This window comes from Dromaius novaehollandiae, chromosome 1 (genome assembly GCF_036370855.1).
Source record: "Dromaius novaehollandiae isolate bDroNov1 chromosome 1, bDroNov1.hap1, whole genome shotgun sequence".
NCBI lineage: Eukaryota > Metazoa > Chordata > Aves > Casuariiformes > Dromaiidae > Dromaius > Dromaius novaehollandiae.
Genome location: NC_088098.1, coordinates 201576336 through 201603466, shown reverse-complemented (window position 1 = coordinate 201603466; position 27131 = coordinate 201576336). Strand labels below are relative to the sequence as shown.

At 40.3% G+C, this 27131-nt stretch overlaps 1 protein-coding gene across 4 annotated transcripts in view; it reads left to right on the top strand.

Moving 5' to 3' along the window:
* ELMOD1 (ELMO domain containing 1) overlaps positions 1-26845 on the top strand; it is a 44349-nt gene extending 17504 nt beyond the window's left edge. For 2 of the 4 annotated variants that reach the window (XM_064505066.1, XM_064505065.1), the window contains exons 3-12: positions 8904-9049; positions 9199-9227; positions 9729-9826; positions 12708-12837; positions 16234-16367; positions 17563-17631; positions 17917-17940; positions 20518-20568; positions 22085-22218; positions 25473-26845. In XM_064505066.1, the coding sequence (XP_064361136.1) occupies positions 8904-9049; positions 9199-9227; positions 9729-9826; positions 12708-12837; positions 16234-16367; positions 17563-17631; positions 17917-17940; positions 20518-20568; positions 22085-22218; positions 25473-25645 (988 nt within the window). In that variant the 3' untranslated portion in view covers positions 25646-26845. Of the gene's footprint in view, positions 1-5899; positions 6043-8903; positions 9050-9198; positions 9228-9728; positions 9827-12707; positions 12838-16233; positions 16368-17562; positions 17632-17916; positions 17941-20517; positions 20569-22084; positions 22219-25472 lie in introns of all 4 variants that reach the window. The other 2 variants (XM_064505067.1, XM_064505068.1) reach the window with 2 other exon arrangements.
* Positions 26846-27131: the final 286 nt, after the last annotated feature.

Here is a 27131-nt window from a genome sequence, read left to right as displayed (position 1 = left end):
GCCTTCACTGTTCATCAGTCAAATGCATGGCCAAATGCAGTGTATTGGTGACAAGAGGGCTGGTCAGTGGCATAGCACTTTCTGTTGCAGAACATGGAGTAGACACTGGACTGGCTGATGGTATCTATAGTTCATGAAACATCCCTGTTATCCATTTTTCTTCTTGGATAAGAAGGAAAAATGAAGGAATTTACATGTTCCTGTAAATAGGGCTACCAACAGTACATGCTAGAACAACAGAGCGGGATGAAAATTGCAAGGGTAATAGGCATGAGAGCTGGAGCTTCAAAGTAGCTGTGGGGAATTTCATCTTGAGGAATGGAGACTATGCAGATGATGGAAATTGTCTCAGTGATAATTCTGAAGGATGATATGGAATGAGGGAGTGTAAACAAGAATTAGAGGTTCTGACAAAATAATGTTGCATAAATGTAGACTCAGTGGTATGAACTCTTATTTACTTCAGTTGAGACTTGCCATATAGCTATTTTTTGTCTTTAAAGGTAGAACAGAAAAGAAACTTGAAAGGGCAGAATACAGTTGTGTTAAATCACTGGATTGATACCACAGCATCTTCCAGTAGCCAAACTAGTTCAGATATTTTTGCCCAGTTCTGCATTATACTGTGTGGATAAGATTACCTCTGTGCTTAAAACCAGTTCAGTTAGGTCTACACAGACTGCAAGTGATCTTGTTGACTGTAGCATAGAAAATGTCATGAGACAGACAAGAGGGGAGCTGAGCTTTCACTTGTGAAATTAAGATAAACTTAACCTGTTCCATCTGAGTAGTGATAGTAGGGTACTGTAGCAGCTTTGTGGAACAGACCTATGCACCTGGGGAGCCCAGGAGGATTTTCAACAGTGGCTTTCAAATCCAGGTTGTTGTAAGAGAAGGCTCTTGCCTATAGGCAGACCAACCGCTCAGCATTAACTGAGGCTTGTGAACTGGAGGCTTGCTGTAGTCCCTGCTGCTACTATCAAAGGGCAAGTCTGCATATGCTGCATCAGGGCACTCTCACTGCTACTGGGGTTTGTCTTCTAAACAAAACATTGCAGACATGAATACGGATAATGAGGAATTAGTGTAATTTGCATTTTTTTCTGTACCTACTCTTCATCTGTTGTTTAACTGCTGACAAAGCTTTTTATAATCAGCTTAAAATCTCCTGTCTCTTTTTCTTTCTTTTTATACAGTCTATTTTGTATTTATTTAACATCAGTAGGTTTGGGGGGGGGTGTTTGTCTGGTTTTGGGGGGATTTTTTACCTTTCCATTTAAGCAGACCGATGGCCTGTGAAGTCTTTTCTACCCACAGAACTGCTAAGGTGGGAAGGGACCTCTGGAGGTCATCTGGTCCAACTCCTCTGCTCAGAGCGGGATCAGCTGGAACCCATGTCCGGTGGGGTTTTGAATGTCTCCATGGGTGGAGACTCCACAACCTTTCTGGGCAACCTGCTCTGGTGCTCAGTCACCCTCAAAGTAAAGTATTTTTGTATGTTCAGGCAGAATTTCCTCTGTTTCAGTTTGTGCCTATTGCCTCTTGTCCTGTTAATGGGCACCACTAAGAAGAATCTGGCCCTGTCTTTATTCCCCCCAATTAAGCATTCATATACAGTGATAAGATCACCCCAAGTCTTCCCTTCTCCAAGCTAGACAGTCCCAGCTCTCAGACTCTCCTCGCATGTCAGGTGCTCCAGTCCCTTAATCCTCTTTGTGGCCCTTTGCTGGACCCGCTCCAGCAGGTCCGGATGTCTCTCGTACTAGGGAGCCCAGCACTGGACACTGCACTCCAGGTGTGGCCTCAGCAGGGCTGAGAAGATGAGAAGGATCACCTCCCACAAGGTGATCCACAAATATGTGGAGCTTTAAGGGCCTCCCACGAAAGGCAATGGAAAAAGTATAACTGTTTGAAGAGTGGCTGCTCTTCCACAACTGCAGCAATTGCTTAGTTTTGCATAAGTGACACTTGTGCATTCTCGTATTCAAAAGAAGGCAGTAAGAAGACACATGCTTCATGCCGTTAGCAACACTAGATAAATTATGTTTTATATGAAGGTGATGAAGTTGTTCCTAATAGAACAACAGATAAGTACCCAACATCCCTTTAAAGATGTAGCGCATAACAGAGTATATATTTTTACTTGAGTTTTTAGGGGCTTGCAGGGGAGGGTTGTTTTGGTTTGGGGGGGTGCCCACCCTCTCCTCCCCCCCCTCCCCACCCAAGATATCCTCTCAGAGGTAGTCTTTACATATACAAAATGTCTTCACCCTGGGAATGCCTATCTTTGCTGACAGTCACCATCTGTACTCTATCTGGAAAAGGAAATCACAAGTATAAAAGTTTGTGGTGGTGGTGTTTTTTAAAGTGGTTCATAGTACTTTTCTAACACAAAGTTCGGTCATTAAATGAGACAGTACTTAAAAAGATAGGAGAAGATGCGTACTGTGGTGCCAGATAGTAAGACTAACTTTAATCAAGTGAATGATTAAAAAACAAAAATTCTAAGCAAGTAATAACTAAAGTTACTTATGCATCCCATCTCAATCCGAATTACTTCCCGTGTCCCTGCCTCTCACAGGACTGTACAGCATGTCTGAAGAGCTGAGAAAGTGGGCTGTGCTTACACCAAGGGTAACCAGTGTAAAATCCAGGTTCTTATAAGAATGTCACTTTTAGACTTGGGGATGCATAATGTAGCAGAAGTTCATCTCTGCCTTTTCGTCTACCTGTTTTCAATAGCTGCTGCTTTCCGGTGGAAAGAAACTTTTTTTTTTAATTGGTCAATCCAGTAATTAGAATAATTCTAAATCCCCAGATCTAGGGCAGTACTTTTGACCAATAATCTACATGCCCAATAGTGCACAGGGCTCTTCTCCCTGCTTATGCTCATACCTCTAATCCAAGGCCATATGTAAAGGAAAACAATTGTTTGGGGTTTCTTGTCTTTTCCAGTTTGACTTCCACCTTGCTCTCATTTGAATTATTCCTAAAGTTTGATATATTAATTATGAAATAATAAAAATGTTTCTTTATGAAACACTTAATCCTCCAACACTTTGTTGTAAGCAGGTATTAAGGAATCTGTCAGTGATACTTCCATTTTGATTTTAACTTACTCATCTTAAACATCTTAAATAATAATTTAGAGAACCAACTGTAGCAAACACTTGGTTTTTCTTCAATAAATCCTAGAAACTTGACATCTTCTCTTGATCTACTGCAAAACAGTCTCCAAGCAGTAACAGATTTTAAGCATACGCTTATGTTTTACTGAAGTCACATCAGATAAAATGTAAATCAAGTCATTTGGAAGCAAGAAATGTGAAAGCGTGGAATGCTTCTTTTTAAAATTACTCTTATGTGTTCTTTAGTTGCTATGGTGACTTGCTTCTGTGTCTAAGTGGATAGATAAATTGGATTTCAAATTTCAGTTGTCATATGTATGAAAAGGCACAGAATGTTTGTATGTATTTATTTTAAAGGATCTAAGAGCAGGCTTGTGTGCATGTCAGAAATGATGATTTGTACAGCACTTCACGGTTGACCTTGTGTACAAAATAAGTTACAGAAGCCAGAGATAGTTAAGTTAATTAGTTTCTAATAGCATAGTGTCACTTCCTTATTCACCTATTTGGTCATGTTGTCATCCACAGCTAACACGTGTCCTTGATTTCTCAAGCCATAACTGGAATCCTCAGTAAGGAAATACTGATGTGAACACTAATCGGAGGCAAAATGATTACCCATATGTCTCATGATGCCTGTGACATTTTCTTTACTGAGTTGAGTATGTCCCTAAAGAAAAACTTAGTTGCATTTCTTGTATCTATAGAACATAAAATGGGACACAGGAAAGAAAAGGATGTTTATGTAGATCCAGTGAATTTTGGGAGAGGTGGGTCCAGCTCTAAGTTGAGCTATTGGGGTTTGGGGCATCTAGTTTAAGCTTTCATTTTACCCTAGGTATTTCTTTGGTCTGTTGCTGTCTCTGGAAAATACTAAGGTTTCAAAACTATCTGGAGAGAGAGAGAGAGGGAAAAAAAAAAAGCTTTTCTGTTGGTTTCAAAAAAATTGCACAGAATTCGGCCCTGCTTCCCTTCATGTCGACATAATACCAGATGTTGTGTTATACGTACTTCTTCCTATTTTTGGCAAGTATACCTTGCACAGGAATGACCTTCACCGAAGTGTTAGACAGCTTTGGAAACCTATTGATCTCCTTTGCTTCTGTCTGTTTATACTGCAAAACTGACTCAGTAACATTTGAATAAAAATGAAAATGTGTTGTCATGCTGTCAGAAATGTGAATTCAAATGACCACAATCTGCCATTCCCATCGTACTGTCACAACAGCAGTTGTGCTAGTGGAGAGCACATCTTGAGACTTCTTATTAAGGACACACTTCTATTCTTCTGTATGCAACATTAGAGTAAAAATCAACGTGCTGAATTACCTCAGCTTCTTGCTGCCTTATGCTCTCTTATCGGAGTCAGACCAGCACGTGCCCTGGAGAATGGCAGTGCTGTGACTGCAGCAATGGTGCTTTCACTTTATGTTCTTTTGGCTCTACATTGATCTGGGTATTGCAGGGATCCTTAAATTTGTAGGATCCACTTCCTCCTTCCTCTCTTCGCTCGTGGAACAGAGCCCTTGAGAATCTCTGCTGAGCTCTGTTATTGATGATATAGGTCAGTGGCCTTTTTGGTTTTGCAGTATTGCTGCATTCCTGATAGGCTTTGCAAGGTACTACCCACCAAATTCCATTGCTGGTTGAAGCTGCTCTTGGCAGAAGTCAAGAAGTCCACCAGAAGAAAAGTAGGGTGACACACAGCAAGGAAGATGTATAAGAGTTAGAAAGTAGAAGAGCAAGGAAGAAAGATGTGAAATAAATGCATGTACCAACCCTTAACTGGCCTTTGCTAATTGTACAGGAAAAAATGTCAAGTTTCTGTGTAACTTCAGGCTGCTGTGGCAGTAAGTCTTAGCGTTGGATAATATTTCACAAATCTTTTCCAGACATGGAAGGAAAAACATACTCATTTCAGAGCATATGTTCCTCATCCTGGAACCTAAGTAACAAGTACATTCTGCTGTAGCTTTGGCCTCAGAGTTCAGTGACCTTTTTTTGTGAGCAAAACTGGCAAAGCTGTGCTGAGTTCCCCTGGCATTTCTCTGAGCCAGCAGGTAGCTTTCTATGTTCAAGTGTTTGGCATCAATGATTGGGAGTTTTCAAGTGTAATTTCTCAGTGGGAGGATGGGTGCCTGTGTCTGCACTCATACAGCATCCTCATCAAGGGAACTTACTGTTAATTAGGCCTATGCACTTTAGCATCTTATTATACAGGGTTTTTTCTTTGTTTTTCCTGAATAGATGGTAATACAAACTCTTATAATACACACTGCATAAACACGAATCTGCAGGTCTGTGCAGCTGCATGTAATACAGGAGGACAAGGAGCTTGTATTGGGACAGGGAAGAGTAGGAACATCTTCATTTCTGTTACACTACTGTTCTTAAAGCTCACCTGAAGAAGTGAAGTATTGCTGTTCGCTCCCTCTTAAAAGCTACATGACTACATAAATCGCTAGTGAAGCACCCTCTGTTTTTTGTTCCAAGAAAACTTTTAAAGACAAGCAGGAAAAAAGCCAGTAACGCAGAAGAGATCTGACAGGAAGAAAGCTTAGAATCCAGTCCTAAAACAAACTGAAAGTTAATGCTACTCTGCTGTAGTCCAATACGTGTTTTTCTTGCAACATCTGTAAGGGTTCTTTGTAATGATATGCAGTGTTTTGTTGTGTAGCTGCTGGTGTGTCTGCTTTGCTCAAGTGAACTGAAATCCTTAACTACTAAAATAAAACCTATCTTATTTAATCAGTAGTATGCTTTTATTACAGGACTTCTGCAAGCAAGAATTCCCTTTTCTAAAGAACAACCCCTTTGAAAGCAAACTTGCAAAAAAATTTTGTGCCTTTCGTGTTATAAGCAGAAGACTTCAACTGTCATAAGTTTAAGATGGATGAGTAGTAGAAAATTGCAGGTATCCACAGAGGCAAAACTTCCTTCTCTAAGCTACCTAGTCAAAATTATTGTTTATCTGCTTTATTAGTAATAGCTTGCTAAGTATATTCTAGTGACTCATATACGTAGTGCTTCTCTGTGCTTCTCTGTGCTGTAGTGACACTTCTAGTAGATATTTTTTACTAGTTATTTTGTGCAAACCACAACTGAAGCAAAACTTTAATGGTGAATGTTGCTGCAACCATGGAAGATCAGAGCTCTATCTCATTTAGCTTTTTTTTTTTTTTTTTTTTTTGATTTGCAAATAAAGACAGCAACAGAATATAATTCCAAGGTACTTAACTTTTAAACTGGGAATTTATCCATGTCTCACAACTTGGTAAGAAACCAGGTTCTGTGTAACAGAATGGACTGTGATGTTTCAGTTCTGAAGGCAATTCAGTGTAGGCATGAACTCTCTTAAAGGAGTTGTGGTGTTTGTAGGAGTAACTTTGTCCACTGGAAGTAAACCTTTCCAGATGAGTGGTTAACATGAGGTTATGTGAGCCTTTCCTCCCTTTTTCTCGTATAAATGAACTCACTGGATAACAAATCGCTTTAATAATGACCTAACCTTTGGAAATGAAGCAAAAAGCCATCTTTAATTTGTTCAAAAAATGTGTGATGAAAACCCAGAACTCTGTTTCATTGCACTCCAGATTCCAGTTTGGCATTAATCTCATGTTCACTTTTCTGGACCTTCAGCCTGAGTGAGGAGCTGGGGCATACTGAGGAGGCTGAGGGGTTGTTATAAGTTGTGTTTTGATTCTTCTTTGGGTGTTGGGTCTTAGTTGAATCTGTTGTGCTTAATATCAGATTTCTACTGGAAAAGCTGAAATACTCTGTGTTAGCCTGTGGTTTTTTTTCAAGCCACTATTAAAGGTTGCAGGTAGTTGCCTCTGTATGAGACAATTTTGTCTTAGCTGACTTATTCTTCCGGCTGTTGGAACACCTAAAGAATGACTTCTTGGCAGATGATGGAGTTGGCTCCTGATAACTGATCTTGTTCTTAATACTCTAGTTGATTGCCTGCTGTAAAGCTTGCACACATTCCTCGTGGTGGTGTGTTCTGGCATGTTGGGGTGGGGGAGATGCTCTGTCACTGTCAGCCACTGAAACTTGTTTGCCCATCTAAGATCTGATTCAAATGTGAGAGTGAATCTTCACTCTTAGGTTTCACTTTCTATCTAAAATGGAAGCTTCCTGGGCAAGGGGGTTGCCTACATGCAGGCATTCAGGAATGTTAAGCAAATTAACTAAAAGTGTGAAGATAAAGTGGATGCATTGAAAGCATGTTAAATCCTTGTGTGGATGCTCTCTGTTTAGACATAAAGTGGCTTTACTTCCCTTATCTTAATTCTCCTTCAAAAGGGATTAAGCTAAAGCGAAGTAATGCAGATTAAACTCCTGTGTGGACGTTAACATGACTTATCTTCCCTTTCCTGACTGTCTCCTTACAAACATGCTCTTCAAGAACAGTTATGGAGTAATGGAGCTCTTCTGGCTTTAATAAGGCTATGCAGATTTGAGTATCTGGCATCCAGTATTTCAGAATAGCTAAAGCTATAATATGGAGTGTCTTGACAAATGTCATCTTTGCAATTGTCAACAGCATGTGAAAAAGACAGTAAATTAATATGATGGATGCACATTCATATGTATGTACACAAAGGCTTAAAACATAATGAGCCAAGTTATTTTTGACCATTAAACAACAAGCTCGTATGTCAAAGTTGTACCGATGTTTCCGTTGTCAGGTCTGTGGGGTCTTTGTGATTTATCGATTCTGAGATGTGGTTCTGGTCCCAAGGGCTCTTGGTGCTTCTTGCTCCATCTTGTGTCCTGGTGCCATCAATAGGGGGTTGACAGTTGGCTAACATGGAAGGGTCTCCTCCTTTGTAGCTAGGGAAACAAGAAAGCTAAATTGTGTGTCCAAATAAGTTATAGCCTATGAATCTGTTTGGGGTGTGATAGGTAATTGGAGTAGTGTGTGGTATGAGGGCTTTGGTAGCAGCTGCAACACTGACAAACTTCAAAATAGAATGTGTCTAGGTGCACGGCATTCCCAAGCTTTCTGAGGATCGCGGGATAAACCAGGCTGGAAAGGACCCCAGGAGGTCTCTAATCCAACATCATGTTTGCAGCAGGGTTAACTCTGAGGTCGGACCAGGGCTTTGTCCATTTGGTCTTGAAAACTGCTGCTGCTCCATCCTCAAACTACTGTGTAAAAGCTGACTTTGGGAAGAACTGGCTTTCCTCAGGATGGATACTGAAGCCCTTGTTTAAGGAGAGAAGCTATGCTTTTCTTAATTGGGACTATTCATTTTTAGGGATCTGGGGTTGGTTTTGGGATTTGTGTTTGTCAGGATAACCACCACTTTGTTTGGAAGAGCTGGGTGCCAAGGCAAAGCTAAGGGAGGTGGAGTGTGGTGGCTCCCCAGATCCTCTATAGCTGCCATAATTGAATGATCTGGGCTTTCTTCTCATGCGGTCCTGTTTCTCAAAAGCACTATCAAGAGACATATAGCCTGTTATTTTAAGGCTTTTGTTCCCTTTTTAGAAATACTCTTTTCAGAACTCCTGAGTTGATTCATTTTGTGTTTCTGGCTCTGACTTTGTGTGTGGTTCTTCACTGGATAAGATTGTAAAGCATGATTTAACACTTAACAGAATGAATTTTAGCCGTGTGAATGCTGCTTTTGCTTTAAAGGTGCCACTAGGCACCTAGGGAATTTAGGAGAAGAAAGTATTTTCTGTTGGAGGGGGTGGCCTTGTCAAAACAATCTCTGCTCAAGTCTCTTATTTTCAGGCTTTTTTTTTCCTTCTTCCTTTCCCTGACAGGATGTTTGTTCAGGTATGCCTGTACTTCTACTGTAAATGCTTGTGGCGCTGTCTGAAATTCGTGGTCAGGAAATTAACAGGACGGTGTGAGCTACAAAGGATCTGTTACAATACCAAGCCTGGAGCTGCAAGAACTATGAAAATAGGTAACTACAAACTGCTCAGGTTTTTGCATGCCTTTGTGCGTTTCTGCATGTGCTAATAATGGGATGGCTTCACTTTTAAGAATTTTAGTGTTAAATGAATCCAGTAGAAATTTAGCTTAACTGACACAATGCTTTCAATCTTTTAACAGAGGCGTCGCTGAGGGGTTCAAAAAGTAAGGTGAGTCAAATATCTCATAATTCACCTTTCCTCTACCAGTCGTGTTGTTCAGTCTGCTGTGTGCTCACTCCCGAAAATCACTTTAAGGTTTGCTACAACCTCACATTAAAGAACATCCTCTACAGAGGACAGTTCAGTGACTGCACTAATAGGTGGTCTTGCAAAACTGGGGAGTGTTTCCTCCCCTCGGGGCTTGGCACACTGTGGGCACTGGTGGGATCGAGGAGGCAGCAGGCCATGGAGAAGAGAAGAGTGGCAGCTGCCATAGAAATACCTTGGAAAAAAAGTATGGGAACGGAAAAGTGATTTGAATCCTCATATAGGGTTAGTGCTCTGAAACTGGTCAGTAGGGTTGAATAAAATTGGAAAGGTCTGAATATAGTGAGTTGGGTCTTTTGGGCTGTTAACCTAGAAGCTTTCAGGTATCATGCTTACTATTGTTAACTTCTATTGAATAGCAGTTTCCATAGAAATTAATATATGTTTAAAACCTCTTTGTAGCGGCTGCAAACTTCAGTAAGTGTTCACCCTGATGCTATTGAAAAAACTATAGATGACATCATGGAGCTGAAAAGGATTAATCCAGATATAAATCCACAGTAAGTTTGTGACTTTCTTGTGAGATAAATAGGAATTATTGATTTCTTTAGTGCCTTGATCCATGGAGAATGGGTTCTCCATAGCTATTTTGGTACACAATTTGAAGATAATTTTATTTCTCAGTGTAAAAGCATAAGTTAAGCTTTGCTGTCAGAAAGCTGATAGCAAAATGAGTTATCTCTTATGGTGACGATAATAGGCATGAAGTCCTGAGTCTCTTTATCTAGCTGCTTCCTGACTCTTGCTGTCTTAGTATATTGTTGGTACATTGATTTATGGGGGCAACTTCCCCAAGGATGAAATACTACCAATGCAGGTTGTCGTGGCAGTGAAAGTGATAGCAAGGCCATAGACAGTCTATTAGGCAGGGAAGAAATTATCACATCATAACTGAAGGAAACCATGTGTTTACATTTTTAAAACCCCTTTGCATTATCCAAGCAAAAGTAAACAATACAACACAGTGAAAGCACTATGACCTTGTAGCATTAAAAGAGTAAGAAGTGACTAACAACAAACCTTTTAATTTAAAAGCTGTCATTTCAAGAGTAAGTAGTAATATTTTTGTTGGTTTTTTTTTCTTTTCTTCTTCTTCTGAGGCCCCAACTTGAGGCAAGAGAGGTGGTGCCACATGCATAGAAACAAACTCTGCTACTAAATTGCCCCTTATTTCAAATTGATTATAATTCCGCTAATCTTTAATCATCTGGATTGAAGTTTTCTATATGAGGCATTTATTTTTATACCAAATTTTCAGGGAAAAATTTTAGTTAAAGCAGGTCAGCTATTTCTTTAGCCAGGATTAACCAAAATGTATTAGTCTGCCTGCTTTTAAACACCAGAAAACCCACATCTGGCTGTCTTGTTCAGAAGCTTTGGCTGTCCCTTGCATACGAGAGACTTAATCTCCTGGGGTAAGGACAAGGGGACATGTGTCGTGCTATATGTGTTTCTGCAAATCTGTATGCAGTCATTTTTGTTAATGTAGCATCTTTGCAGAGCTGAACTAGCATCCTGGGGATGTTTGCGCTGAGCTGGCCTGCTGTTCTTGCAGGCTGTGGGGCTGTTGTGACCTGACGAGAAGGAGGTGTCAGAGTAATTTCACCTTATCTATACATTTAAGATAACACTATGCATACTCAGTGGGGGGATAACGCTATGTATATTCAGCGGAGGGAGAAAGTAGGATAAATAAACACGTGGCGACATGTATGGTCCCATTAGCTATGGAAGGAGGCTGTGAAATACTCCAAGTTTCAGATTTGTCTCCCTGTCTCTGAGCACCTGAGCTGCGTGGGCCAGCACACCCACACCTACCCCACACCGGCTGTTCCCACACTGAGAACTGCCGCCGCCAGCACATAGATGGTGGGGAGGAAATGCAGGGTCATGGCTGCTCACCCAGCTCCTTGGCCTGGCCCTGCTGGGAAGGAGAGAAGTGAGCAAAAGGGTTAATGGAAAGAAGTGTGGGGAAAATGGCTTTTTCCACGCAAAAACATTGTATGGACTTTTGACTGGTTTTAGATAGAAAGTGCAAGGGTGGCTTTTTTGTATATGTTCTACAGTTTGGAACTTAAATAATTTTTTTTATATAATTGCTTTTTTTTTCTTCCCACTGTCTATGGTGTTCTGCTCTAAACTACTTGGAGGTTATTGTGTGTAGTTAAAAACATTATGGCTGTGGTTTAGTGATGCGTTGCAGCAATTCGCATGCAATCTTCTCAGGCGTTTCAGCTTTTTCTAATGCAACCTTTCTGTAAAACTGTAGGGTATAACAAGTGAAGCATGTAAACAACAAAAGAGGGAAGACTCTGCTTAAGATACTCTAAAAGGGTTATAGCCACAAAAAAGCATGAAATTGCAGCGAGAAAAATGGCCTGATGATGACATCTCTTATTCTGTGGATTAATCTCAAAAGATAAGCAGTGAGAATCCTTCTGCTCAGAAAGCTCAACAGTATTGTAGAATGAACAAAGTATTTTAGCATACAAAGCAAAACAGATGAAGTATCTAGGCAGCTTAATATCAGTGCAGCCTGTGTTCCACAGAGTAATGAGAATAAAGTTTTAACTGTGCTCTCAGAAGTCATAGTAGACATTCTGATTATTTCAGACATTAAAAGCACTTATTCTCATAAATACCCAAATCGTCTTAGGAATTTGTATGAGAAGCAAAAAGCTTGGCAGTTGTATACTATATAACTTGGTTTTAGGTTAAAATTTTATAATATTAAATACAAATAAGTCACCGTAACTTAAAGCACTGGAAGCTACATGGTGGGTTTTTTTTAATGATGCATCGGGAATTTTAAAAGTTGATCTGCATTATAATGAAAAGAGCCATGATGGGAATTCTTGGCATGTGAAGCACCATAAAAGACAAACAAAACAAAACAAAAAAAGCTAGAGACAGATTTGTGAACCATATTGCTTCAGGCTTTTGACTACTGCACATGTACTTTGTGACATGGAAACAAAATGGGTAGCTTTAGCTTTTTTTAGTTCTAGTCTCAAGGTGGTGTTTGAGAAGCTGCCATTTGAATGAGGGGAAAAATTCAGTGAAGTGCTTGTAGCAGGCCTTCAGAGTTTCTGTGTAGAGTCATAATAAGCCTTTAAGTGAAAGAATTCACTGCTCAAAATAAAGAAAGTCTGGAACTTCTTTTTCAAGAAAGCCACTAAGCAGTAAGACTGTACAGTTCATGAGGCGATATTTAAGGTAATGTTGATCTTTGGAAAGTCTCTTATAGTAACTATGCTGTTAAGCTATTAATTCACTGATGAAACGTTACTCCTGTGAATTAAATGGGTATGTGCACCGTAGTGCTGTTGCGTGGCTGCAGATGACTGAGTGGATTCTCCTCCTCCTTCTCCCACCTCTTAGGCTGGGGGTGTCTCTTCAGGCCTGCCTGCTGCAGATTGTGGGGTACCGAAATCTGGTTGCAGAGGTTGAAAAGCTGCGCAGAGAGCCATATGATTCGGAGAATCCGCAACACGAAGAAATGCTTCTGAAGGTAGGTGCTTAAGAAAGACTTGCAGGGAGTCCTCTATACTTGCCGACCCTAATAGTCTGGTTTATAAACCTCTTAAAATGTTCACAGGTATTTTCACCTTCCTCCATCATGTACCTGTTTTAAGGTTAACCTATACAGAATACTAATGCAGTGTGGGGTGTAATAGCTGCCAAGCAAGGGGCTCGTTCCTCAGTTGATGAATGCCTGCCACTTAGAGCTTGTTGTTGGACTAGGTGCAGCTGCTGGGCATCTACGTCTCACTGCAGGTAATGGCTGTACAAGATCAGATCTGGGAAAACCACAATGCATCCTACTTCAGAAAACCTTTCTTGAAGATGAGAGCATTTTTCTCTTTTAATTGGAGTAAATATTTTCTTTCTCAATTTCCTGTATTTTTGAAGGTGTTGTTCATGTATCCCAGTGGCAGGCCTCTAGCTTTCATCACGTGGGATGTAGAGGTGGGAGATGATGTAACATGCGTTTATACTAATCAAATATATTTTCAAATGAAAATAGAATAAAACCATTCTTTAGATAACACATGAACAATGATGAAAACCATACCAATTGGGTCTTACTCACTTCATACTTTGAAAAACCATGCATTGAAGTAAACAAAATATTTTTTGAGGAATAAGATGTTAAAACCATATGCAGGGAGACAGCTAGAGAGCTCTCATGTTAGAAAGAAGTTGAGGACAGAATAAAGGGGATGGAAAATAGTCTAATAACAAGTCCCTACATTTCTTCAGATCCTTTTTCTGACCATAGCTAGTGCAACATGCTTCAGAGGAATGGCTGGAAGTATTAAATAGGTAGTGATATATTAGCCTGTCCAAAAAGAAAGCACTCTCTTACAGAATTTTTGGTCTTATAATAAACAAGCCTAGTATTTATTTTTTTCTTGACAAAAATATCAAGAACTTCAAACACTTCCTTCCCTTCCACCCACACCCACCTTCTTTGCTTTGTCTGTTTTTACAGCACATGGTGATGCTGTCTTCCACAATATGACTTGCAACATAGCACACCTCACAAGTTATAGTGGGGAACTTCTGCAAAGTTTACATTGGCTACTTGCGCTACCAGACACTTCTAAAAATTCTACTGAGCACTTTATATAAGCATTTACTGATGCAAATAATTACTTAAAAAGCTGTCTCAAATGGCGAAAGAGTACCTGTAGGTGTCTAGAGCTTAAGGCTGGCTCCTGTATGTGCCTAGAATTGCTGCAGGCATGGCTAGAATGATTATTGCCAGGCCTCTATTTCCAAAACTCCCCTGCAAGAAACCTAATATACTACATCTCTTCAGATGATCCCAGCACACTCTAGTACTAAATACAAAGCACTGCATGTTGAGACTCGTAGATCCCCTTACTTATTTTAAGGCAGTAGCAGCCCCCACGGGTGCATCGATCCCCTGATGGTCAGACAGCTCTGCGGGCAGGTGGGAGTCTGGCTGAGGGGGTCCACGGTCCAGGGCTGCCTCTGGAGCAGATCCACGCTCTGAGCACTAGGCAGGACCAGACAGACCCCTTCTGCTGGACTCCTGCCACTGTGCAGCCAAAAAGAAAAATTCGGGGGCTGGGGAGGGGCTTGCATAAAAGGGCGCTCAGGTTTACCCAGTGAGGAAGCCCGTATCCGGAAGGCAAGCGTTGTAGGTCCCAGCCTAGGATTTTGGACGCTGAAAATACAAGGTAGGTGGCTGCAGCTCTACTGTGAGCCCTTGGCTCCAGGAAAGGATTCCCAAAGGTGCAAGGCCTCTGTAGCGCGTGGAGAGCGGGAGGTGGGGACCTGTGGGCTGGCGTCGCGGGCATGGAGGAGGGCAGCGTTGCGGGAAGCATCCGGAGTGGGCCCTGGTGTCCTTTCCCTGACGCCCACTCTGCCAAGCAGTCTTGGTTCCTAAACGTTCCTGAAAATGGCACTTAGGATGTATAATCACATCAGTGCTTTAAAAACATCGCTGAATGAGAACGAAAGCAGAATGGAAGCCGAGTGTGGGAGCGTTTTTGAGGGGAGATTAAACAGTTCAGCTTACACGGTAAAATTCTTCACATTAAAAAAGGATAACAATATCTTCCTCTGCCTCCGAGATAATCTGTGTATTAGGCACTTGTTTACAGCGTGCTCTTTGCTTTTGTGAGTTCTCGTGTCAGACAGAAATCTGTCCAAGGGTTTGATTTGGTTTCTAGGCCACGCTGGGGAAGAATAGGCTGGCTGCCTTTCATTGCTTCTAGATACTCTGCTAAGTGATCTCTGCAATGGGTAATTCATATTCTTAATGTTTATCACTTATTCATGTTTACCAAGAGGGCATTTTATGAATGAGATAAAGATTAGCTTAATGTGATTGAACTGGTGAATAATACTGTATTCACTGTTAATGGGTGAATAAGAAAGAAATAGCAAATGTAATTTAATGCACAATGCTTTATGCAGCTTGTTAAAGCTAAAATCTTTAAAAGTTTTAGCTTCTCTAAATCACTTACTTTAATATAGTTTCTGGGGTGTTTGTGTGTGAAATGTTAATACAGGTCTTTCCCTTTGGTAGGGTGTCTTTTGTTTTTTATTTTTCTTACAAGTGTGTTTCTTTAGGCGCTACTCACCCATGTCTGAGGAACACCTGATTACTTAATACACTTTAGAAGTGGTGAATTTGTGCTGTTGTGGCATGTATGCAGATAGGTATGGATTTCTCAGACATGTCAGTTTAGGCTGCTTTTAGATGCTTAGCAACATGATATTTCAGCACTGAAGTCACTGGGCCAGTGCAGCTAAGTCCATTTATTCCAGCTGAAGATCGGGCTTTTTAAATCACTTTTTTTTCCCCCCTGTTGTTGCTGTGAGATCAATGAATGATTCACCCCTTAGTTAAACGTGAAGGTGGAACGTGCTATTCTTCTATGGATATTTTTTTTTTATGTTCTGTGATTTGCTTTTCAGCACTGTGGTAGCCAAGTCGGTGCTCTCAATTTGTAATCGTTCTAGAGACTTGCAAAAGATGCTGAAGAAAAGATTGCTGCAGGGCCTAAGGGAATTGAGGGCTGATTGCCTGCCCCCCTGTCAGTGATTTACTACAAAAGTCCAGCCCATTCCCGATTCTGTGCTTATGGAGGCAGATTCCAGTCTGATGCATAAAGCATGAACAAAACAAGTCCCTGTGCAAAGCTCTGCAACAGTTGTAGATAAGGTCAGGAGGGCCTTAGGGCCATAGCTGAAACTTCTGCAACATTCAAGAGTGGTTTGGGATCTCCCCCACCCCCAGGAACTGCATTTGTTCACATCTGGTTGCTGGAACGCAATTACGTGACATGAGAACTTACTTGATTTAAAAAGAAGAGAAGGTCATATTAATGTGTGAAGTTTAATCATATTCTACCTGTAATCTTCCTAGTTATGGAAATGTTTGAAGCCCAATTCGCCGTTGAAAGCTCGGATTTCAAAGCAGTGGTGTGAAATTGGTTTCCAAGGTGATGATCCTAAAACAGACTTTAGAGGGATGGGTCTCCTGGGCTTATATAATTTGGTGTAAGTATGTTTCTTTATAGATGTACTTGTGCCTGAAGTTGTGAAAAGCAGCATCGTGTGCGGATTCTTTTTAACAAGTCTGTAGGACTAAATTCTAAACATCAGGGACTCCACGCCAAAAACTGAAAAAAAAGAATTATTTTCCATTGCAATTTTTTTCTTCTTTTCAGTATTCCTCATTTAACTAGGTTATACAGCTTGCTAAGCCCTTTTTAGCTGTTCTGTGAAAGTTAGCACTCTCTTCCTCCAAGTAAAAGACTAAAATATATTTTCACCAATATTTAGATGTCTAAACAAAATACCCTAAAAGCGTGTGGGTGGGAGGTTTATATTACTGCTCAACTTTCTTCTTTTGACATTTCATTCTGAATTCCTAGGCAAAATGTTTTGAAATGCAGCCACTGATGGCAGACTGGTAGCTGGATTAATTCCTCAATTTCTTTCAATACTCAAAACTAAGCAGTGAGTTTAAATAACTCTCCCCTTCTGCCTCACATACACCAGACATTTAGTATTGTATCTATGGTTGGTAATTTAGGAATTGATTGATAAGTGTGATCTGTTCTTTCCTCCAGCCCTTGTATCTACTGCAGACATTTACATAACTTAGAAGCATTTAGTAAAATATCCCCCCTCCACCGCCAGAAGAGGTTATTTTCTGCTCTTACAGATTGAAGGACGTAAAAATTCATTGACTCTCTGCAGGTCACGTTATAGCAAAGCTCAGTTAAGGATCTGGCCTCTTGACTCTGTTCTAAATCTTCATTGGAGAGAAATCCCTACCATTTATTTTGTTTCTCAGTCCCTGCGATGACTCATTTTGGTTAACAAATCTGCCAGACCGGGAAGCCTGAACTGCTTTATCTTGAGCTCAGCAGCCAACATGCTCCAGCAGTAAGAAACCGGTCTTCTGCAGACCATGTAGAAAGGGAGCATGGTAACAAACATCCATTAACAAGTTATAGGTTTGCACTCATAATTCGAGGCTGGGCTGCTTTTATCTTTCATTCGGGGATGGGGGGGAGGCTGAGGGACAGTTTAATGAGTTCAACATGTTAAATGTTGCTGGTATTGCCTCACGCCCTTAGTGACCCTTTAAAGAGTTGGGCATGGTATGTGTGGATAGCTCATTATGACCAATGAACGATTTTGTTGTCTGTCTTCAACAGTTGACCCTAAATGTATATATCTGCAGGTATTTTGCCGAATGGGACACTGGGATAGCTCAGCAAGTTCTTTCCGATTCTCTTCAGCCTAAATACAGGTAATGCTTGAGGCTAGAAAAAATTAGCTAATTGGATGATGCTGTGTGGACTGGTGGTTTAGGGTGGGGGCTGGTTTTTGTTTTATGGGGCATATGCTTGGAAACAGACAGCATGTGGCAATGCCCAAGTATTGATCCTGAATGCTAATCAGATCCAAGAGGCAAACTTGTATACTGAATCATAGAAATAGTTAATGTTAACTATTTTAACTAACTTCTAATTTCAAGTGATTTTATTTTTTTTATTTACCTTTCTTTTAATTCTTTTGTCTTTTCATAATGAAGGGAAGTCACTAAGAAGGAACTAAGGTATTTTTTTTCCTTTTCTCTTAGTTTTGTGAGACTCTACATGTAAATAAAGATCAAACCATACTGCAATTTGACCTATTATAAACTGAAAATCTTTGCGGATCTTTTGAAGGTGTTGCATTCCTTTCTCTAAATACTGCAGTGTTAGCCCAAATGAGCCCATGGCACAACACTGGGTGTATCTGAGTATCTTAATCTATAAAGAATAAAATCAGCCTTGCTTGAGGGAGCTGAAGCACCACATTTTAGACCCCTCTAGTAAGAAATATTTGGTAATTTTTACCTTCTTGTAGAAAAAGATTAAGCCATGCAAATACTGTCCAAGCAGCTGTGACTCTGACTTGACAATCAAAAGTAGTCTAGGTCAAGAGTTTAAGTTACCTCAGTTGAAGAACCCTTCTATTTATGTTCACTTTGGCCACCATGACTAATGATTGGTCTAATTTGACTAGTCCAATGTCCTGTCTTTTGAGAGATCAGTAACAGGTGCCTTTAAGGGGCAAGAAGTTGGTATTGTGACCTATTTTATTCTAGGAAGTTCATTCCATAGCTGGTACAGAGGGCAGAGGGGGGTATTCCTCTTAACCAGTCCTATGGTAATCGAGTGCCTCAGAAGAAATTTTCTCTTCTACTGCTCAGTACCATAGGTCCATGTCTGAATCCTGCCAAGTTTTTCATCTCCTCAATATTTTGTAGCTAAGTTCCCTGTGGTAATTCTGTGACAAAAAGCCTTGGGGAGGGCTGGGGGAAATATAAACCCAAGAGACTGAGCCTGAGAGTCAGTCCACGGATTTATTTTTGTCTGGAGTTTCATTTAAGTATTAGCATTAACCCTCTTCCTACAAGCACCCCCAGTCTAGTCTTCCCTTTATATATTTTGTTGCCCATGGCTGATTTTTGTTCATATATGGTAATGAAAGAGATTCCATGATTCTTAAACTGTATAGTTTGAAATAACCAAGAAATAGCCAAGAATTTTCATTTAACTAAATGTTTGAGATTTACATGGCAAACTGAACCCCTGTCTGTCTGTCTTTAACAATACACGGAGTGTTCAGTGCTGGGGCTGTGAAGCAGGGTATCCCATTAGTGTTCTTCATTTACATATTTAATTACCAAGGGCCATTTTGGAGTGCTGTGTATGAGCATGTGCAATTTTTCTCTTGAAAGAGCATTCACTGGAAGATAGAGGGTGGTAGTGGTGCCTTTGGTGTTTTTTTTTTTTCTAGTGTGGTTGCTTAGCAGCAGTGTTGGTTTCTGATGTGATAATGACCAATGTAGTTCCTATTTCTGTTGAACTGTATTACTTGTCTACATCCTAAAAGTGCCATCTTATTAGTCAACATTCGTGTGTGTGTGTTTGGGGGGTGGAGGGGTTGTTTTTTTAATTGATGTTAGGCCACAGCCTACAAAAATGGCAAAGATTTTGGAGACTGAGTACAGACTGGCATATTCTCATTCACTAAATCATTTGAGATGCAGAGGTCTATCCTGACACATGCTGATATTAACATTCAGATGAGGATGTGTGTGAACCTCCTACTGTCTCTAATACTTAATGATAACAGTTTGTAAAATACCATATTTGCATGAAATTCGGGGATTATTGTTAGTGTCATATGTATTTACCCTAACTCAAGTATGGTCCAAGAATTATAAGTTCATGCATGGTTGTCTGATTTTGGGGTATTTAGTCTACAATGTCTGCTCAGACCTTACTGAGGCAAAATTCCTGCAGGGTCCTCAAAGTTGTAGCTCAGCTCAGGGTCAGGTCCTGTCTGCTTTTAGCTGGTGGCAAATGCAGCCACTGACTTCTGCTCAACTTCTTCCATGCAGGTAGCTACAGTTAAACACTCCTCAGTGGAATGCTATTTGACTGATGGTTGGATGACAGAGCTCTTCTAAATGAAAATGTTGTTGAACAATAAAGTTATTTTAAAATTTAAATGGTTCCCTAATTAATTCTGTTTTAAGAGAGGCACCTTCTGTGTCCTTGGAAAGCTCTGCATTATTGTGCTAAGTATTATGAATTATTGTTCCCTGTATTTTTGCTGTAGTGTGGCCTCTTAATTTAGTTGGACATATGAACTATCTATTGGAGGAGTATTTTTCCTGTTAGTGTCAAGTGAATCGTGTCTCCAATGGTGAATGTCATGTGTATCTTGCAGAATGTAAAAGGCTTAAATCTGCTTTGATTATTAAAAGAAACCTAATATTTTAAACATTTTCAGTAACTCAGACTTAACTAGATAGATCATCATTGTGGTCAGTATAGGAAAATAATTGACTTTTATTGAGAGCTTTGTAGCCACGTACTTTGTAAATGATGAGAAAAGTTTATCAGAGATGGTACATAGCAGGTAAGTTACCCCTTTCAAGCCTTTTTTTGCCAATCCTTTCAGTAAGAAGTAGAGTCAAATGTGATTGTGCCACATTGGCAAATGTGCCAATGGGGCAAAAAATATAATCTATGTCCAGTTAACTTTATAGTGTAAAACAAATTAAAAGGAAATGTTTAATCAATCAGCAATGCATGGCAATATCTAGATGACTTTTTTCCCTCTCTCCTCTCCCCAGCCAATTCAGTAAAGCTGAATGGGAGAAGAAAAAGTTTGATAAGGCAATTGGGTAAGTTTAAAGTCTTTTTAAAGTTGCCACAAGCACAACCATTATCAATAACGCTGTATATTTGAGGTGAGTGGAGGTGTTTTCTGGTTACATTTTTAAGGAAACTTCAATATACATACTTCAGTGCTTACTGTCTTTGAAAATTAAGGTGTGGATAGGTTTATAGGAAAAATGTCATTTTAAGTAGTAATTGGAGGGGAAAAATCTTGTAGCAAGGAGAAGCTTTCTCTGTGTGCTGTGGATGGTGCAGTTATGAACGTCTAATTCTTCTTGATACATAATATGATCAGGTCTCACTTCTGACTCAGGTTCTGATTTGTTTTTGGGTAAGTATGATAATAGGGAAGAAGTCCTAGTGAGTTCTTTTTTTGTTGAGATGTGGGTTTTGAATAGCTGTATTATTCATGAGTACAGAACTGTATTATAGTTTCTCAGGTATACTTGTTAGAGAAAATGCAACATTTTAATGTCCATAGCAGGGTCTCTGAGATTTCATTGTTCTGTGAAACTTCCCATAAGGCATCATGCTGCTGGTAGCTTCTGGATTTTCCTGCTCCTGCGATATATCAAAGGATTTTTTTTTTTAAATCAGTTTGCTTAATAGTTATAACTGGAAAATACCCATACATGATAGCTGTTTAAAAAAAAATCACTGCCTAACTAAACATATTTGCTTCTGTCTCTAAATGGCAGCATGGGACATGCATGTTTCTTTGAGAAATGGTCATTTCCAGAAAGTACTTTCCCTTTTCCCTCATTGAGTTCTTTATTGCAACAGGCTCACAAATTAAGAAGTAACTTTCAATTTCTTTATTCTGTTGTGCCTAAAAATATTTTCCTTGTTAATACACCCTCTTAGCAGGACAGGGTTTTGCTCCATAAGTCTGTAGTTATTTCTGTTTCCAACATGCTTTGATATAGGTTCTTATCTGTTTTCTGGCCTGTATATCTAGTTTCCATTGGGAAGAAGTTGGAGGTGACTCAGCTGGTTCTTCTCAAACAGCTGAAAAGCCTGTGAAATATCTTTTGTAGGCAAAATTCTTTGTAGGACTGATTGTTCAAGCCTGATGTTCCTATCTATGGGTAATGAATTACAGTTGGACAGACAGGTTAAAATAGCAAATAACTGGCCATGCCGCAAACAAAGCCATCACAGGTAGTACTAACCCTGGCTCAGAGCGAGTCCAGGAGTACAGAGACTCTCAGCCTTGGTCGCCTTCCACAGAAATGAGCCTGTGCTGCTCCACCGAAAATGGCTGGCATGACGAGGAAACTCCTGTTTTCACTGTGACTACTTGCTTCACAAGCATAACACTGCCGTTATAGTGTACAAAGCAGGCAGGATAAATGTCTTGTCTTGTTTTCCACCCCCTTACCCCCTCCCCCTTTGGAAGCTCAACAGAAGCAGGAGAGAATTAAGGCACCTCAGTTGCACCCACAGCATTGTCAGAGTTTCTTCTAGTGTGCTGAAAAAAGTCAAACTACCTGTAAATGTTGCTGCTCTTTTTTCTTACAGCTACTCTTTTGCTATTGTGGGCATTAACATAACAGACCTTGCATACAATCTGCTTGTGAGCGGAGCTTTGAAGACCCATTTCTACAATGTCGCTCCAGAGGCACCAACACTAACACACTTCCAACAGACCTTCTGTAAGTTGGGGGCAGAGCAGGGAGGATTGTACCTAATTTGTCTTCTTACTAACCCATCCGTTTGCATCACCCATCCCTTTTTAAAGCAACAACAAAAATAGTGGCAAGTCCTTCAAACCTGTTGATGCAGCACAGCTACTATCACACTTGTCTCGCTGTCTTGTCACTAGTATCCAGTTTTCGGTTGTGGTGTATACCACCACCAAACCAAGGGGTGAAACAAAAAATACAGGTTGGCCCAAACCAAAGTGACCTTTATATATGCCTCAACTGGCTTTAAATAGTAAGAAAATAAAGGCAAACAACAAGAAACTAAAGAGCTTCCAAATATTGTTTCCCTGTAAAGCCATCTGCCTCTCAAGATACCTACATCTAAAATAAGTGTCTCCCTGCCCCCTGCAGTAGATTCCTCCCCCTCAGGCTTAATACTTTTCTAGCCCCGTTCCGCGTAGTTGAGCATCCCCTTGCAGTGCAGACCTGCTGCGCCTCCTTGCCAGAAGAGCACCGCCGCGGGAGCCGTGCCCAGGGGAGCGGCAGCACACGGCCTGCTGGCGGCTCGGCTCTGGTGGGGGAGTCCCCTCGCAGCCCCTGGAGCGTAGCAGACGTGCTCGGTGCTCCAGTGTTTCAGCGCAACTGCTGAGTTGGAAATGAGGTTTTGCTTTTCAGTGTAAACATTAAAAACACTTAAGGACATAAGAAACCTTAAGGATATGAGAAAGGGGAGGAGGGAGGTAGTTTCGAAGGTAGAGTAGGACCCAACTAAATGGGAAAAGTGGCAATCCTTTAACTTCTAGGTCAGTAGGTTTAAAAAAAAAAAAAAAGCTTTGCAATTTTGGTTGTTTGGTTTTATTTTTAAGGTTGCAGTAAGATCCTTTATTTTTAAAATAAGAACTTGTGTTTAGTATCTACAATATTTTCTAGTTGCTTGACTGGATAAATAGCAAATATTGCTGTGCTGTGCATCTCTCTTATTAAATAATATAAGCCTTTCAGAACCAAGTTGCCATTTAATAAGCTTCATTTACCCCAAATTTCCACAGAGAGTTTCCATACCCTAACAGGGCTCTCCCTTTTGTGATTGCTTTTGGGTTGCTGCCTTGGCTGAGGCTGGCTAGTAGGAATTCAGGGCAGTTTAGCCATTAGGCTTTCCCTACCCTAATTGGGTCATAAATGTCTCTGCCTTTGTTAGGTGGTTGGCTTGATAAAATAGATAAGTATCTGCCTAAGTATCCACTTAAGCATCTTAAGATCATCTTTTCTTTGAGAAGGCTATTCTGTCTCTTGATTCACCAAATCCCTGGCCTGCTCATGTCTTCCTGAACAGTTGTGTCTAGTAAGGCAGGTTTGACGCCCCTCTCTATCATATCTTTGGTTCATTATTGGTTTTGTTTTTGGGGGGGGTTATTTTTTTTATTTGTTTTTTTTTTTTTTTCCTTTTCCAAAGTTTAAAATCCCCCATCACTGAAGCTTGGGATAGAGAAATGTTTTAGTACCTTTACGGGGTCTCTTTGCCAGCAGTGAAGAGCCTGCTGCATGTCCTGTTCTGCTGGGCAAGCCTGGAGCTGAGTTTGACAGCTCCCTCCTCTTCTGCTCTCACAGTTTCTCTCTCCCCTCCCACCTCAGTCATCCTAGATTTCCTTTAATTTAATGCAGCCGAGAAAATATTGAGACACCATTAGGCTGCAGTAAATGCCTACAGGCTGCCTGGCCAAACTGGAAAGTCAGTTGCATTGCCCAGTCAGCACCCTCCAGCACCCTTTCTCATGAAGGTGCATGATGGTTGCGCTGCATGGACCTCCGAAATGCTGATGCACCGTGTTGCACCTACACCGTTTTGCTCCCCTCAACTGTAGGGACAGACACAAACCTGCAAATTGAATTTGGCACATTGTTCTTCAGCGCTGTTGCCTTCTGATGGTACAAGCAGGGCACTGAACTGCATAGCTCCAGGGCACGCTGAACGCACCCGCTGCTGAAGTGCAGAAGGGACCCCTTATAAATCTCCCAGATTTTTTTAGGTGAAGATCTAAAAGTAGTGTTTTACCTGTTATACAATGACTTTAAAGGTGTTTTACTGAGCTGTTCTGTGAAAGAAACATCTCTTGGCAGGAAATGGCCTCTGACTCTTGAAATACTTGGGAGAGATTTGAAGACATACTTCTAACTGTGATACAACAGACGTAAATGGATAGAAGCAATTAATCCTACTTCACAACAGATGCTCTGTGCTTGAACACTTTACTGTTTTGAGATGGAAGATCAGGCTCTATAGGTTGTCTGCTGTGAGAGTTAGGATCAAGAGGTTGTGTCTGGTTCACCGAAGCCCTAGTGATGGATGTAACATTTTCTTTCCTCAGTGGTTCCTCCTCAATACAGGGATGGCACAGAACTGAGGTGGTAAGGGGCCTTAATCAAAGCCTGTATATTCAACCCACTTCATGACTAAGTTTCTTCCTAATACAGGGGTATTTTACCAAAGCCAGGTGGTTCTTTGTATCACCTTATCCTTTCCAGGATCATAGGCATAAACGTTAAACAAAGTTTCTTGCAAATTCATGGACACACAGTTAAAGTAAAACTCTGTGTGGAGAGGAAGTATTGATACAAAAAGATGTGGCACTGTTACATTACTTACCAATACACTGTTTTTATTGGAGAGTGTTATTCTCATGCTGAAATACATGAGGCAAAACATGAGGAAAAAGGCTATCTGAAATCTCATCAGCAGCAGCTTCCCCTGCTTTTATACTCATTATCTTAATGTGTAGTGCATGCATCGTTTAACCAAATAAAATCAACAGTTCAGCATCCGTATGTCAAGACACCTAGTGATTTCTTGTATTTACTGGGAAAAGTTCTGCTATTGTATTCATTATATCCTAGGTCTGCCAGTGCCTTCTGTAAAAGGCTTCTCTAAAATATGCTGTTGGGAAATATCCCAAAGTCCAGGAAGCCTTTTTCAGCATACGATTAGATGATTTCCTGAAATGGAACTCCAGCTGTTGTCTGGTAATTTGGTGCGGGTAATGTCACTGCTATGGCAACAAACTCTCACCACTTGTTTTAGTTTCTTAAGGTAATCCTTATGCAGGTTTGCAGCAGAGGTCCCAGAGGTGTGTTTGAGGAAGCTCTGTAGCTTCCTTAAGTGTCAGACCTCAGGAGGCAGCAGTCTCTGTACATCGTAATCCTTAATTGCAGGTTTCTTTTTAATTCTTATATAACATCTTTACATAATGTATTTCTCTCTTTCGTAGGCTACTTAATGCACGAATTTCACAAATTTTGGATTGAAGAGGACCCACTGGACATAATGGAGTTCAATCGTGTCAGAGAGAAGTTTCACAAGCGAATTTTGAAACAGCTCCAGAACCCAGAGATGGCTCTGTGCCCTCATTTTGCTGCATCAGAAAGCTTAATCAATATGTAGTTATTCACTTGATTTTTTTTCTTTGAAAACACTGCCTCACTCTTGTGTTAGATCACTGTTTAGACCATCACTGACATACTGAATGACCATGGCGATTGTATGCATGTTTTTGGTGCAGTATTCATCTATTTTTGTCATATATACTAGATCCCCTTATGCTTCTCTTGGGGATTTCTCATTTTAAATGGGTGCTCATATTGCGGCATTATGCAGTGTTACATTCGGAATTAATGTCCAGATATCAGAGTTTTTTCTATTTTTTTAGACTTTCCTCATAATTCAGCATTGAAGAATTTAATTGTATTTCTCTAGCTGTGTTTTTGTATATGTGGAATAATTAGCTGGATCTCGTATTGTGAAAGCTTTTTAACTTCTTGGTATGTTTTAAGATAACTTCTGGCATTTCAAGCAAAGTATATATCTGGACATCATCTAGAAGATAATGCGTGTAATTGCATCTGATGCAGACAAACACAACACATTAAGGTCCAATTTTGTCCATGCAGCCATATATGCTTAATGCAGAATTTGAGGCTCATGAGATGCAAGCTTCAGTGTGAAGACTTTATACAGAATTACAGTCTGACTCCACAACTGCATGAACACCAAATGATCTGGCAGTGCTAATACGTTCAGTGAAGTGCAAACACTCACAGCTGGATACTGGCAGAGGCCAAAAACTGTATCAGGCTGTTATCACCGACACCACCAAGCACGGTCTCGATTCCTGCACGTTCTTTTGGATATACAGGGGTTCGTATTTTCTGTCACATATTGGAAGGCAACATGATTTGATCACGTTGTGCTTGGTGAATTCAGGGGAGCAATTCCCCCCCTCCCCCAATATTGAAAATGTTGCTTTGGTTATCAGCTCAGTTCCTAAGAACTGGGAGAAATAATTTGATTAGAAGGTTTAGAGCAAAACCACCTGAATTTTCCAGACTACTTTAAAAAAAGGCAAACTGCCTTTTTTTTTTCCTAAAAAAAAATATAAATGTGAAGTGTCTGACACTAAGATTGTGTAGTATATTGAACAGCATCTACCATGGCATTTCATACCCATGGTATTTTTTACCTTCTAAACAATCAATTTTAGTATTATATGTTTGTGTAAATCACTTGCATATTGAGATTAAATTTTGGGTAGTGTCCAACTACTTGTGAATTATATGAATAAATTATATGTCATTCTAAACTGAAGCACTGTGGATTTTATTTTTGAGATATGCAGTAATACAGATGAAAGCTGTTGAGCTTTAATGGGTCAAGTAAAAGGGGATGTAACGGATTTGTGGTGTTTCTGTCATCTGAAAAGTGGTCTGAGCTTATTCCAGACTCCATTCAAATGCTTTGGGAGTTTGACCTGACTCAAACGCACCTTGGATCATGTTGCTTATGCTATTTCTCCTTATAGCTTTGGCCACAACTTAAAGTGGTTGAATTTCTTGAAGAGAAACTTCTCTTTAGATCCTGGGGCTTTGATTTC